At 46.5% G+C, this 14264-nt stretch overlaps 2 protein-coding genes across 2 annotated transcripts in view; both read left to right on the forward strand.

Annotated features, from left to right (window-relative positions):
- The window catches only part of NOV (Histidine kinase-, DNA gyrase B-, and HSP90-like ATPase family protein), a gene marked incomplete at its 3' end in the record, with an annotated part of 61458 nt that extends 59583 nt beyond the window's left edge, over positions 1–1875 (forward strand). The window contains exon 9 of the mRNA XM_086501415.1: positions 16–1875. Coding sequence (XP_086357541.1) covers positions 16–1875 — 1860 coding nt within the window. The remainder of the gene's footprint in view (positions 1–15) is intronic.
- A 1213-nt stretch (positions 1876–3088) lies between these two features.
- LOC147422921 (protein NO VEIN-like) overlaps positions 3089–14264 on the forward strand; it is a 42697-nt gene continuing 31521 nt past the window's right edge. Inside the window, exons 1-3 of the mRNA XM_086501416.1 lie at positions 3089–3244; positions 3430–3814; positions 3884–4219. Coding sequence (XP_086357542.1) covers positions 3147–3244; positions 3430–3814; positions 3884–4219 — 819 coding nt within the window. The 5' untranslated portion in view covers positions 3089–3146. The remainder of the gene's footprint in view (positions 3245–3429; positions 3815–3883; positions 4220–14264) is intronic.

Raw genomic sequence — 14264 nt, forward strand, 5'->3', positions numbered from 1 at the left:
CTAGTTGTGAAGCAGGAGCTTGATGCAGTTGTGGATCGCCCTGGAGTTAAAGCAACTGAGATAGCTTTGGCCTTTCCCTTACAAGAGGTATCCCCTGGAGAGTTTGAAGCGTGCAATGAATATCAACAAGTCTTTTCCTTCCTTCCTCTTCGCTCCTATGGCCTGAGGTTTATTATTCAAGGGGATTTTGTGCTGCCCTCTTCTCGTGAAGATTTAGATACAGACAGCACTTGGAATCAGTGGCTGCTTTCAGAGATACCTAGTGCCCTTGTGAGGGCACTGGAAGCTTTTAAGAGGTTGTCTTGCTTCAAAGTGGTGCCAGCAAAAGCTGCTTCTATATTTTTGAGCTTTCTTCCGCATGAGGGTGAAGTCCAAGGCTTCTTTGCTTCTTTACCTCGAATGATTTTTGTGAGTCTCCGGACATGTGCATGTTTGCCTATTGAGGGTGGAAAGGGAGAATGGGCATTACCTTGCATCTTGCTTGGTGGGTGGAATGAGTGTGTCAGGACTCTGTTACCAGAAGAACTCTTATGGGAGCTTATTGGCCTCCGCTATCTTCACAGGGAGGTGCATTTGTCCCCAGTTCTTGCATCTGAACTTGGCATTCACCTGTATGGATCACAAGTTTTGATAGACTTTTTGGAGAGCTTGTGCTCAAAAAAAGATGTCCTGGCAAAGTTGGGTCCAAGATGGGTCAGTTCGTGGCTAGTTGCCCTTTACAGGTGCATTCTTAATGAATCACAAAGGCGCACACAACTGACACAGTCTGAAGTAACAGATCATGTAGTTAAGAGGCTACGAGCTCTACCTTTCATACCCTTATCAAATGGTATATACACATCAGTGGAAGATGGTCCATTGTGGCTTCCATCTGTCGATGCGGCTAGTGCCACAGGAAGAACTGGTCTTTTAGGGCAATTTCCTCTGCTTTATTCAGAGTTGAGAATGGTAGATGCTTCGTTGCTATTGCCTGAGATTATTGACAATCCAGATCCTGAATCATTAGAAGAGGTTGTGCTGGCAGTTGGGTCAGAGGAAAGAATTCAGCTATATACTGTACTTAGGCGACTTGGAGTAAGTGAAATTTCAGAGCACAAGGTAGTAACTTTGCATATTCTGCGAAGTATGACCTTAGAGAATACACGAAACAAGTCTGATTTACTGCTTATGCAGTGCTTGGCCTTTGTCATGGTGCATCTTCAATCTGATTGCACTCATTGCAAAACAGAAAGGCCAACTATATTAGATGATTTGAGAAAAACTGCTATTATAGTAACCAGCAAAGGCCGTAAAAGAGTCAGTGAAGAACCACTGCACTTTGGTGTGGAGTTCAAATGCCCTGTAGATGTAAGGAAGTGTTTGCAAGGGCTGCCAATATCATGGACTGAAGTTGATGCTGCTTATCTTCAAACTTTTCAAGGGTGGTCACAAGAAGTGGCATGCCTTAAGTGGCGATCGTTTTTCAAGGAACTTTGGGTAAGTGATTTTGTCAAATTGGAGCTTGTTGAAAAAAACTTGCACGATAAGGCCTCAAGCATATGGAGGGATACTTCCTGGGAGGGGTTTGATGACGGAGGCACGACGGTCACCGTCAGGGATTGGGAGTGTCCAGAAGCTGTTCAAATACTTGAGAACTTGTGCAATCCAAGTTTTGATCTTCCGGAAAGGCTGCATCAGTGTGCACAATTTCTGTCCTTGTTTGACGTTATGTGGGAAGAGAGCTATTCTGACTGTGTGGCTACTTACTGGAGACCTTCATCACCGGAGACATTGTGTAAAGCAACCACATTACCTTCTTTCATTCTGTCGCTAAGGTCATTTCCGTGGATTCAATCAAGCTTTGATGGAAAGATGTACCATCCAAAGGAACTATTTCACCAACCCCCCCCCCCCCCCCCCCCCCCCCCCCCCCCCCCCCCCCCCCCCCCCCCCCCCCCCCCCCCCCCCCCATCCCCATCTCTCCCTTATTGGCTTCTCGTTGTTAGTCCTTCCTTTAGTTCTAAACATATGATTATAACAAGGCCCCATGAGCATGAAACTCACACATTGGTCTCCTAAGCAGGAAATAAATCTCCTCGGGTTATATATTGGACCCCCCCCCCCCCCCCCCCCCCCCCCCCCCCCCCCCCCCCCCCCCCCATCCCCATCTCTCCCTTATTGGCTTCTCGTTGTTAGTCCTTCCTTTAGTTCTAAACATATGATTATAACAAGGCCCCATGAGCATGAAACTCACACATTGGTCTCCTAAGCAGGAAATAAATCTCCTCGGGTTATATATTGGAACATGACATTTGACCATGAAATCATCCTCCCTATATAAGGAGTCTCATGAAACTCTGCAAGTGTTTTAATGCCGAGAAATGAAATGCTTCCCTGTATGCCTGAACCTAGATGTTACTATTGGTTATGTTCGGTCTGAAGCTGTGTGTGCACAAGATTATAGAGCCTGAAGTGGAGATCAACAAGATGTGAGTGGTCAGTCGATGCAACTTGATTTTCTACACACTGTGAACCTAATTATAACAAAGAATTTCTTTTTTGAAGTTTGAATCACATGCTAGAAGGTGATATTAGGCTTTTGGGGATACCTACTTGTGGACAATGCTTATTTGAAGGAATTCTTGTTACTGGGTAATAATTGCAAGAAGTTGCTCTAAACATCGATTGAGCATAATTAATTTTCTGTTAGAATGGTCAGCTTCAAAAAGATGCAAAGGAAAAGTTTCAAATACTGAATGGATACCGCTTGTATGAAACTGACCATCTTACCTGAAATGGTTTGTTTATATGAATGCTCAATCTGCCCTATCATTGTAATTTTGAAACTTTTATTTGTAATGATTTTAGGGAGCCTACTTGCGATAAAAGCGTAGTGTGGTATATATGCAAAGTAGACATTCTAGCAAAAATATGTTTAGTGCACATTCTGCTTGATCATTTTTCCTTTTTGAATAGGTCGTAGAACCTTGAAGGTTGTTATACAGGAGAGTGTCCGTTTTACCTTGATTTTACATCAAGCGCGGTCACAGCTATTTTATAACTGTGCACAACCACAGAATATTTGCACATGGCTTTTTTAGTACTTTTATTTACTACGTGTATGACAAGCAACTCACATCGAGGGGTTTGGATGACAGTTAAAGTCTATGAAGCTGGTAGTCGCTCTTGGGTTACAAACTGTTGTGACGGCTCCACTTGTGCTCCACGTACTCAAGCTTTGGAATCAGGCGCCCATCCATATAAGGTAATGTATTGATTTTAATCCCTCAACGTCTATATAAAGGCATGTTTTGGTAGCTGCTTGTGCACTGTTGCATGTTGTTTTCCGTGCATGCATTTATCAACGTGAAGAGTGCTTTTAAGTTGCAAAGATGCAGCTCTTTATACATTTGATAACCCCCCCTTCTTTTTGTCTCCCTCTTCTTACAGTGTAGAACAGATGACAAAATTGTATACTTGGTTATGGAATGAGATGGGAGGGCACAAGGACACGCAGCAGTTTCTTCAGACCGAGTCTTCAATATTTGTCCCGGAAATTGCATCAGAAAAACCAAATGAGCCTGTTCTCGGAAGATTTGTGTCCCCAAAAACTGTGGTTTGGAGGGATGAAACAGGGTGTCTTTCCTTGATGATGTCTACAGATAATCATTCAAAAGAAAAGTTTTTGTTTAGAGCATTGAATTCACTGTACCCAACATTGCAACCCTTTTTTGTCAGTCAATGCCGTGTCCGAGATACTTTGTGTTTTGAGGAATACCGCAACTTATTAAGAACCGTTGCTCGAACCTTTCGTCCACACACAGTTCTTGATAAGGTATTTAGCCACTCAGGTTTGTTTTTCATTGAATGGAAAACCCCACACTGACAGCCTGGCAATTTGCAGGTGCTGAAGGTTTTTGCAATGTGGTCAGATGGCATCGATTCTGGCCGAGTGAGCTCTACGGATCTGCCTGAATGGAGAGCGCTTTTCCAGAAGGCAGACAGCAAAGTGTTTCCTACTGTTCAGAATGAGTGGGTGTCATTACATAGCTGCGAGGGCACTCTTTGCTGGTGTGACGATGAGGCCCTTGGGAAAATGTTTTTAGGGTCGAAGGGTATTCATTTTATGTGTGTGGACACGGCTGCTTCTAAGACCTGTTTTGGGAGGAGTGATGGACCTGTAAATGTGAAAGTTCTGAGTCCCTTTTTGCAAGCAATGGATATTCTTCCTTTTTCAAAGGTAAGCAATCATGAACCAACAAATGCATTGGATGTATTCAGTTATGATCGATTTTGTTGGGGTTGATTTCTCAATTAAACGCTGCCAGTGAAGGATAGGACTGCAGTAAATTGAACCACGTGGCCATGTGTCAAATGAGCACTGGATTAACCTAATGTGAGAAGGTCAGGGATGGAGGGGTGGGAAGGTAATGTATCCATGTGTTCAAAAGTTTAATATGAACTCACGAGAGAAAGGTATACATTATCCTCCGTGTACTTGGCCAAAAGTACATATAGAAACCAAACTAAGAGTAAATGCGTTGATGTGCGTTAGCCAAGTGCTGACAGTAGTGCACAAAGTGGTACAACATTCTGATGTACATCCTAGTCTTGGCTCGAACTCGCAGTAGCCACAGTTGTGTTGTGCAGGCTCTTGATGTCCTAGTGCATATTTTTCAGGTGACCTTTGAAGGAAATTAACCCTTAGTGTGGGGATTGAAGGAAGTATTATATGGGGCATTTATATACTGAGCAGAGGAGACATTGTGCAGTTGATATTGGGCTCTATGGTGGAATTCAATGTTGCGGCACTTGGGCCTTACTACGTAATGGCTTCGTCCTCCAAAGAAGGGGTGTGAACAATGCACTATGAGTCAACTGTGACAGAATCTGGATAATACTTGATCAGACACTGTAAAGAATTACATATACCTCTGAGTCGGCAACGCGTGAGATATTCACCTTGCAGAACTGAAATAAACGGGGAGAGAGAGAAGATGATGAAAAGGGATGCTCATGCATAGAGAGATTTGATGGCCCTAAACCGCTACTGTCAGCACCCCCGTATTTGTTTAGGCAGTGTGTGTCTATGTGTGTGGGCTCTATCAAAGCTTGCTTTCGGGTGTATTGAGCGCGTGGGTTGGGTGGGTGAGTTGGTGGGTCCATGGAGCATGTTTTAATAGTGGGTTTGTTTTGTCCTTGCCTGTAAGTTTGTGTTTTTCTCTTTTTTTGTCGTCCTACTTGGTTCTGGGTCTTTGCCTTTCTTTGTTGTTTTATGCTTTTTGTTTTGTTGTTTGCGGTGATTTTTGCATGGGGTTATTCTCTCTTTCTATACCTGGTTTTCAGCGATTGGATATCTTCAGGTTGGCTTTGGATTCCCTTTACTCTCCCCTTGGAGAGAGCCTCGGCACTTAAAAGTTACAAGAGCCACCTTCAGCAAGTGGGTTGTCCTCTGCAGCATCAGAGTCCTCCTACAGTTAAAGACAAAAAAACAAACTCACTATGGAAGAGAGCGAAGACATTGCTAGCTTAGTCAATTGACTAAAAAGCATTGTCAGTCAACTCATCTATGTCCGATGTGAATTTCTCGAAGATGAAAAAGAAGCCGTACTTCTTATTCCCAAAGTCTATGATTACATTGTAACCATTTTAGAGGGGAAAAAGCTTGCACTAGATGTTATTAGTTCCCTGCAGAAGGAATAGAAGCAGCAAAACAGAGGTCAACCTTCAAGGGGAGGAGCATTAGTAGCTACAAGTGTATCTTCAATGTTCATCAAATAAAGATATCAAGAAGTGCTACAAATGTGGCAAACCAGGGCATTCTTCTGAAGATTGGAAGGGACATGCCCCATCTAAGTGCCATTCCAACAGCAGCAACAAAGGTGAGGCACATGTTGCACAGTCAGAGAACGAGGACGAGAGCCGGAAGGGAAGGGAGTACTCCCTTGACTTTTATATTTTGTAGAGGACATGGGAGGTCCTCGGTTGCATGCTTTGAAGTTGATTGATAGCTTTGATAGCTTGGGTCTAGTGGTGACTCCCTAGTTTGATGGGAGATCTCTTGCAGCCTATTTGACACCTGGTCTTTGCGACATTGCCATATGTGTGACTTTATTAGCTTTGTCACATTATGTTTTTCCTTCTGCGTTGTGTTCATTGGTCCAACCTTAAGGGGAGGTTTGATGGATGTGTGGGCTTTGTCCTATGACACCATCTACTCTTGGTGAGAACCCCTTCTTTGAGAGCATTGTACGACCCCTAGCTGTACCACCTCCAGTCCAGTAAGATGCTAGTCGGCATGAGACATCATCTCTCATGTGTAATGGTGTGCTCTTAATCATGAATGCTACTCTTACGAATCCACCCTAACACTAACACTCTCGGGCGTCATGGGCGCGAGAGAAATGAAATGTTATATTAACGTCTTCAAAAGGCCAAAATGACCTATGAGACCAGAGCGTTACAATGTGGTGAATCTGATACAAAGTCAGAGTAACAAAAGGAAATGACAAAATGATAAAAGAAAAGTACCGTGGGATCCTAAAGTGGTAGGCGTGAACTAAGCAGCTAGATGGGGTAGCTAAATTACAAGTCACAAGAGATCCAGCATCAATCGCTGGCAGATCTCATCAATCTCCTCCATGGACAACAGTTTGACAGGGCGTCGTGCATGTCGGGCCAAAGTGATCCGAATCCTTTGATGTAGCCTTTGTCGATGTTGTGTAGTCCTCCATAGTCGTGGGCGTCTCTATCCCACCAACTCAGTCGCTCGATCGATTAGTGTGCCTCTTGTGTGAGGCGACAAGATCTGCTGTGGTAGTAGCTCCTTTGGGTGTCCAATGTCTGCTCTAAGAAGTCTATGATGTGTCTCTGAGACTGGCTAGCCTCTCCTCTCATCAGGCTCTCTCTCTGTGTCTACACAGCTCGAGCAGAAACAAACCCAGGCATCTCTGATCCTAGTATCTCATGACTCTGGAGAGTGGTCCAAAGCCCTCTATGAACAAGCAGTGGAAGCGGCCTCGTATCTCGTAGTAGACGGGGCAGTGGCATGTGTAGTGTAACTCTGTCTCAGGCTCCATGTCACACAGGGTGCATGTCCTGGCCTCTGTTGGCACTCTGCTGTATCTCCCAGTCTCGATCCGCAACTGGTGTGAAGATGTGCGTATCTGGCCAATAGCACACTGTATCCCATGAGACAAGTGGGTGTCCATGTATTTGGACCTCGTCACAGAAACGTCGGCTGTAAGTTGGAGAAGATGCTCTCTGTAGAAAGCCATCTTCGTGCCCAGCTCCTGTGCTGGCTGTACCCATGTCCTCCTGGTGTCTAGCTGAGTTAGGTCTTGGCGGATGAGCCTGGTGGTCTCGGACTGTGTAAGAGTCAAAGAGGGTGCATCCAGTGAGTACTGGAAGGGGGCAATTTGTCTATACCGAACCCATCTGCCTGGAACCATGACGTCATCTCCCCATACCAACATGCTGTGTCTCCCTGTTGGCTAACTGTCGTGCAAGGTGGGCGTATGTCTTTGGGAAGTTCCCACAAGGGGTGTATGAAGGAAACAGATCTGGTGAGCGCCTCAACTACTAGTGGGGGGGCAGCTAGCTCTGCTCGGATAATGGCACGTGGTACTGAAGCCTTGGCTCTAATGAGCTGTGAGATCATAGAGACCAGAGGCTTCTCCATGTCCCCCCATCCATCAGTGCGACCTGTTCTCCCCCGATGATCCAATGAAGGCCCCCATATCTCAGCTCCATAGAGCAATGCAGAAGCCACCAAAGTAGAGAGCCAGAGCTTCGTCCGAGGCTCTTGAAACTGAACCTGTGAACACATCCTCTCGAGTGTCCCCAATGCCGAATGGGCTCTGGTCAATCTAGTCTCTGCTGCTCTCCTCAAAGAAAATGCTGGTCCACTAAAAACCACTCCAAGGTAAGTGTAAGCATCTATATATTCCACTGTCTGTTAAAGCGGGCGCGGACCTCCTGATCCACTGTAGGGTGGTATTAAATACAATGACCTTGGTTTTAACAAGGTTGATAGACAAGCCACTCTCATGGGCAAACCTATGCAAAGCATCCAAGTGACATTGCATCCCCTCCGGAGAGTCGGAGATCAACACAATATTATCAGCATATAACAATATCGGAATCCATGTCCCTGCGTGCGGTGCACCTCTATCACCATCTCTCTCATTGTAGTCAGAAACCTCATCTACATACATATCAAATAGAGTAGGAGAGAGCGGGCAGCCCTGCTTCACCCCAATAGTGGAGTGAATCGGTGTAGATAGACCCTCTGAGGTGCGTACATGCCCTACTATTGATCTGTACAATGCCATGATCCCCCAAATGAGCTTTGTGGGTACTCCCATCTCCTGTAATCTGTGCATGAATCTAGCTCTGGGTACTGTGTCAAATGCTTTGTGGTAGTCCACAAAGCTACAATAGATCCGTCTCCCATGGGATCTGCCCTCCTCGATGATGGCCCTTAGTGTCAAGATATGGTCAAGAGTAGAAAAACCTCTCATGAACCTTGCCTGCCCAACAACATGCATTCCCTCCTCTCTGCCCATCTACTCAGTTGCTGCTCAAGAATGGATGCGTACAACCGTGCCAATGTCTATCCAATCATGATAGTGTGATAATTTCTAGGCTCCATAGGGTCTCCTGACTTGAAGATAGGTACAATCGTAGATAGGCTCCAAGTATGAGGCAAGGCCTCACACATGGCACGGTTAAACATAATCGCTAGAAGCTCTGCTAGTAGATCTATGGCATGCATGAAATGCTCAGCCACTAAGCGATCATGATCATATGCTCTCCCAGTCCTCATCCTGTCAATGGCCTTCTTCACCATCTTAGCGGTGAAAAAAGCACATGTGTGTGGGCATGGATTCGGGAGGTCGGGAAGGGGCTGCTGTCCATAGACTGTATACAAAGATGATGCGTACTGACCCCTGGTCTCTGTAGAGGTAATGGCGGGGGGGGGGGGGGGGAACTGCTCATGAAAGAGCCGCCATGCCTCACGGGAGTCCTGACTCAAGTATAGCTAGTATAGATCCTGCTCTAGTCGAGCCAAACATGCCCTCTTCTTTCGCCGCACTAGGCGTCGGAAGTGAATCTGTGACTTTCTGTGAGCGATGTCCCCCAAAAGCACTTCCCTCTGAAGTCTAGCTCTAGTCCGACGGCATTCCTCATCATACTAGCTGTTTTGAGGCATGCTCCCAAAACGACGTCTCTGCTTAGGTTGTGTGTGTGGGTATGTCTCTGCTGCTGCATCATGTAATGTCTGTGTCAGTATAGTAGTAAGCTCCTCCAAAGGTGCTCTGGCTCCTCAGTGGATAGGCGTCTATAAATCCCGTCTATGTATACAAAATTGGTCTCCCGCGTGAAGGTGTAGCGAGTAGGGGTTGCTACTCGTGGAATGTGTGCTACACTAAATTGGAAAGAGATGGTCAACGACACAATAGCATGATCCACTGCCACCCCCACAGGTCTGGGCCCAACTATGAGATCCTAGATACTAGAGATGAGGCTCGGCTGTGCCATGACATAATCTACCGTGCTGGCTCCGTGTCTGTGTGGAAAGCATGTGAAGCCTCCCGCAGCGGGAAATCTCTGTAGGCCATTCAAGATGGCCAATCCATGTGTGGTCCCCATGTCTATCAAGTGCCGTCCATACTCAGTATGTTCCCCATCTTGTGATATTCTGGATAACTGGAAAGAGATGGTGTCACCAGGAGGTGTATTTTTCCCGTTGCCTTCCGTAAATAAGTATTAGATATATTTATTTTATTTTTACTTGTTTGTCCCAAAACCTTTGAAAAGGTGCAAGTGGACATTGCATGGCCGGTGTGAAACGGCTGCAGCCAAATGGGTTTCTCACATCGGGGATCTAGGTCGGTCAGACAGGGACTGCCCGGGCCAGTTAGCACTGAATTTTGATGAGTATGGAAGCTCGTGTGCGCCAAACTGGAATTTGGGCCACTCGTCAAGTCACTACAACTTTATAAGTTGGAAGGGGCCAGTAAATTAACCCACATTGTAGATGTTGGTCAAATGGTAGTCTTCAATGATGGTCAGGAGACCGATAGGGACGCCATGGAAAAAACTCCTAAAATTTAGGGAACTGCTATTTTTGACCAGAAAATGTGTTCGCGTCATTAGCTCTGGAATGACAAGGGGGACATTCTATTGCTCTGTTGCCAAGTCAACTGACGCACCGGTTGAGATATTTTTAGCAGGGAAAGCCCAAACTCAGAAACTGGGCGACGTGTCAGCCTGTGAGCGATTTTGCCACTCGGGGAGGCAAAAACGAGCTGCATATCAACAAAGGGGGCGCCATTTTCAGCCTCAGGTGGATTGTAGCAGGTACAGAAGCTATGGAATGCTTACCTTGCCCTCTATGCCTGTAGGCCATTCAAGATGGCCAATCCATGTGCAGTCCCCATGTCTATTAAGTGCTGTCCATACTCAGTATGTTCCCCATCCTTTGATATTTTGGATAGGCCCGTCTCTGCAACATCCAGCTCTCTCAGCATCTCCTCTGAAGTATCTTAAAATACCGTCTGATGATGGGCAGTCCTAGCATTGAAGTCCCCTAGAATGATAATGTCACCATCTCTAGAGAATTCCCATATGTCATCATCTAAAATAGAGAAGGGGGACTGTCCTTTGGGTGGTGCATATACTGACGTACTCGGGGGAAAGTAGCAAATGGCAATGTAAAGATATCTGCCAGTCTCTGCTGTTAATCTCACCCACATGTACCTAGCGTGTTCATCCCTATGAGCTATGTGTATGAATGGCTGCAACTTCTCCCTGAATAGCACTGCCACTCCTCTTGAGCCCCACCCTCTGTGCTCTGATCGTGTCTCCTGTCTACAAGCCGTCTCCCATCTGTATCCACTAATGTGAGGCATAGACTGCCTAGGGGCTTGATGTGTCTCAGAGTAGAAGATGATGTCTCTCCCGGTAAAACTCTCCTCAAAAGCACCCACATCAAGACGCATAGATCCAGTACAATTCCAGGTAGCAACTTTGAGTGTGGTCCCATAGGCCTCACACCGTCATGTGGAGCGTGGCTCCAATATCACCACTCTTCCGTCTTGGTAAAAAGCAATCTTACCTTCTTCCCTTGCCGCTCTTATCTCTGGCATTACTTCTTGCATATGGGCGACCCATGGCAGGGTAAGCTCATCCCCGAGAAAGATGCCCGTCTTCTTAAGAGTTGGTCTGGTCTCTTCTTCAAAAAGTCCTCCTTCGTTTCCATGGAGGGAAAAGGAAGGATGAGTGCCCTTTCTTTCGAGGTTTCCCCCCTGCTCCCATTTTTCTTGTTACCCACTCTCCAAGCTCTTGAGTCATTTCTTTATGCTCTCTTCCCCCTCTTTGATGGCTCGTACTTGCTCTTTGATTGTGTTGAGTTCTTCTATCATAGAGGGCTGCAATTCTCCCTCTTCAAGCGTGTTTCGTGATCGTGCCTCAGCGAGCTCCTTTTTGAGTAACGCAATCTCGCCGTCATCCAATCTCCCATTGCCGTGATCTTGCTTTCTTGGGCCGAAATGTGATCTTCGAGCATTTTTATTGTCCCTAATAGATGGCGGTTGATCTTGTTAATGGTTTCGGCCATTTCTTCTTTGTATTTTTGAACTACGTCTTCTAAGGGGTCGGCCTTATCATTCTGCTTCATAATGTTTGATAGGTGCCAAAAACGAGAAAAAATTGACCTATACGCACAAGTGCTTCCACATTATGCATACATGTTCCACACGAAGCATGGCATGCATTTCTTTCAATTTCTGCAAAATACAACCAAAACGACAAACAATCCTCTTTATGCAATTTCTGCAATTTTCCGCCAATTCTGCAATTTCTAAAGTCTTGTAAATTCCCTGAAATTTCTGCAACTGTCCAAAAAACTGCCAAATTCTGAAAAGCTATAAAATTCTGAAGACCTGCAATTTTTTTGTCGGATTATCTGCTGCTGCTGTACCTGTGGGTGGGAGGGGCAGGTTTGTGGGGGCAGTGCGAGGGGGGGGGCAAGGAGCAGGGGTTGCAACGCGAGGGGCTGTGGGCAGGAGGTCACGAGAGAGAGAGAGAGAGAGAGAGAGAGAGAGAGAGAGAGAGAGAGAGAGAGAGAGAGAGAGAGATGAAATGTTATATTAACATCTTCAAAAGGCCAAAGTGATCTATGAGACCAGAAAGTTACAATGTGGTGGATTTGATACAAAGTCAGAGTAACAAGATGACAAAAATGAAATGACGAATGACAAAATAAAATACTATGGAATCCTAAACTGCTAGGTATGAACTAAGTAGCTAGCTGGGATAGCTAGATGACAAGAGATCCTGCATCGGTCGCTGGCGGATCTCATCAATCCCCTCCATGGTGAGTAGTTTGACCGGGCGTCGTGCATGTCGAGCCAAAGTGATCCGAATCCTCTGATGCAGCCTCCGTCGATGCTGTGTAGTCCTCCGTAGTCGTGGGCGTCTGGATCTCCTCAGCTCAGTCGCTTGGTCGATCAGTGTGCCTTTGGTGTGAGGCGACGAGCTCTGTTGTGGTAGTAACTCCTTCGGGTGTCCAATGGCAGCTCTAAAGAAATCTGTGACCTATCTCTAAGATTGGCTAGCCTCTCCTCTCATCAGGCTCTCTCTGTGTCTGCGTAGCTCGAGCAAAAACAAACCCACGCATCTCTGATCCTCGTACCGCACGACTCTGGAGAATGGTCCAAAGCCCTCTTTGAACAAGCAATGGAAGCGGCCTCGTATCTCGTAGTAGACGGGGCAGTGGCATGTGTAGTGCAACTCTGTCTCAGGCTCGATGTCACACAGGGGGCATGTTCTAGCCTCTGTTGGTACTCCGCTGTATCTCCCCGTCCCGATCCGTAGTAGCTGGTGTGAAGATGTGCGTATCTGGCCGATAGCACATCGTATCCCATGAGACAAGTGGGTGTCCATGTATCTGGGCCTCGTCACAAAACCATCAACGGTAAGCTGGAGGAGATGCTTTCTGTAGAAAGCCATCTTCGTGCCCAACTCTTGTGCTGGCTGTATCCATGTCCTCCTGGTGTCTAGCTGAGTCAAGTCCTGGCGGATGAGCCTAGTGATCTCTGACTGTGTAAGAGTCAGAGAGGGTGCATCCGGTGAGTACTGGAAGGGAGGCAATATGTCTATGCTGAACCCATGTGCCTGAAACCATGATGTCATCTCCCCATACCAGCATGCTGTATCTCCCTGCATGGCTAACTGTCGAGAGGACTCAAGTGCAAGGCGGGCATATCTGTCTCTGGGAAGTTCCCACATGCGGTGTATGAAGGAGGCAGATCTAGTGAGCGCCTCAACCACTAGTGGGGGGGCAGCTAGCTTTGCTCGGACAATAGCACGTGGTACTGAAGCCTTGGCTCTAATGAGCCGCGAGATCATAGAGACCAGAGGCTTCTCCATGTCCCCCCATCTATCACTGCGGCCTGTCCTTCCGTGATGATCCAATGAAGGTCCCCAAATCTCAGCTCCATAAAGCATGCAGAAGCCACTAGAGTGTCAAAGAGCCTGAGCTTCGTCCGAGGCTGCTGAAAGTGAACCTGTGAACACATCCTTTCCAATCTACCCAATGCTGCATGGGGTCTGGATAGTCTAGTCTCTGCTGCCCTCCTCAATGAAAATGCTGACCCACTAAAAACCACTCGGAGGTAAGTGTACGCATCTGTATACTCCACTGTCTCCTGGCCGTATGTGAATGCTGGCGTTGACCTCCTGATCAAGTGTGGTGTGGTATTAAATACCATGACCTTGGTTTTACCAAGGTTGACGGACAAACCACTTTTTTGAGCAAACCTATTCAAAGCATCCAAGTGACGTTGCATCCCCTCCGGAGAATCGGAGATCAACACAATATCATCAGCATATAACAATAGTGGAATCCATGTCCCTGCCAGCTGTGCACCTCTATCACCATCTCTCTCAATGTAGTCAGAAACCTCATCCACATACATACCAAATAGAGTAGGAGAGAGCGGGCAGCCTTGCTTCACCCCAATAGTGGAGTGAGTCGGTGTGAATAGACCCTCTGAGGTGCGTACCTGCCCCACTACTGACCTGTATAATGCCATGACCCCCCAAATGAGCTCTGTGGGTACTCCCATTTGCTGTAGTCTGCGCATCAATCTAGCTCTGGGCACTGTGTCGAATGCTTTGCGGAAATCCACAAAGCTACAATAGATCCGTCTCCCACGCGATCTACCCTCAATGATGGCTCTGAGTGTCAAGATATGGTCTAGAGAGAGAGAGAGATA

This window comes from Adiantum capillus-veneris, chromosome 26 (assembly GCF_014529385.1).
Source record: "Adiantum capillus-veneris isolate H3 chromosome 26, ASM1452938v2, whole genome shotgun sequence".
NCBI lineage: Eukaryota > Viridiplantae > Streptophyta > Polypodiopsida > Polypodiales > Pteridaceae > Adiantum > Adiantum capillus-veneris.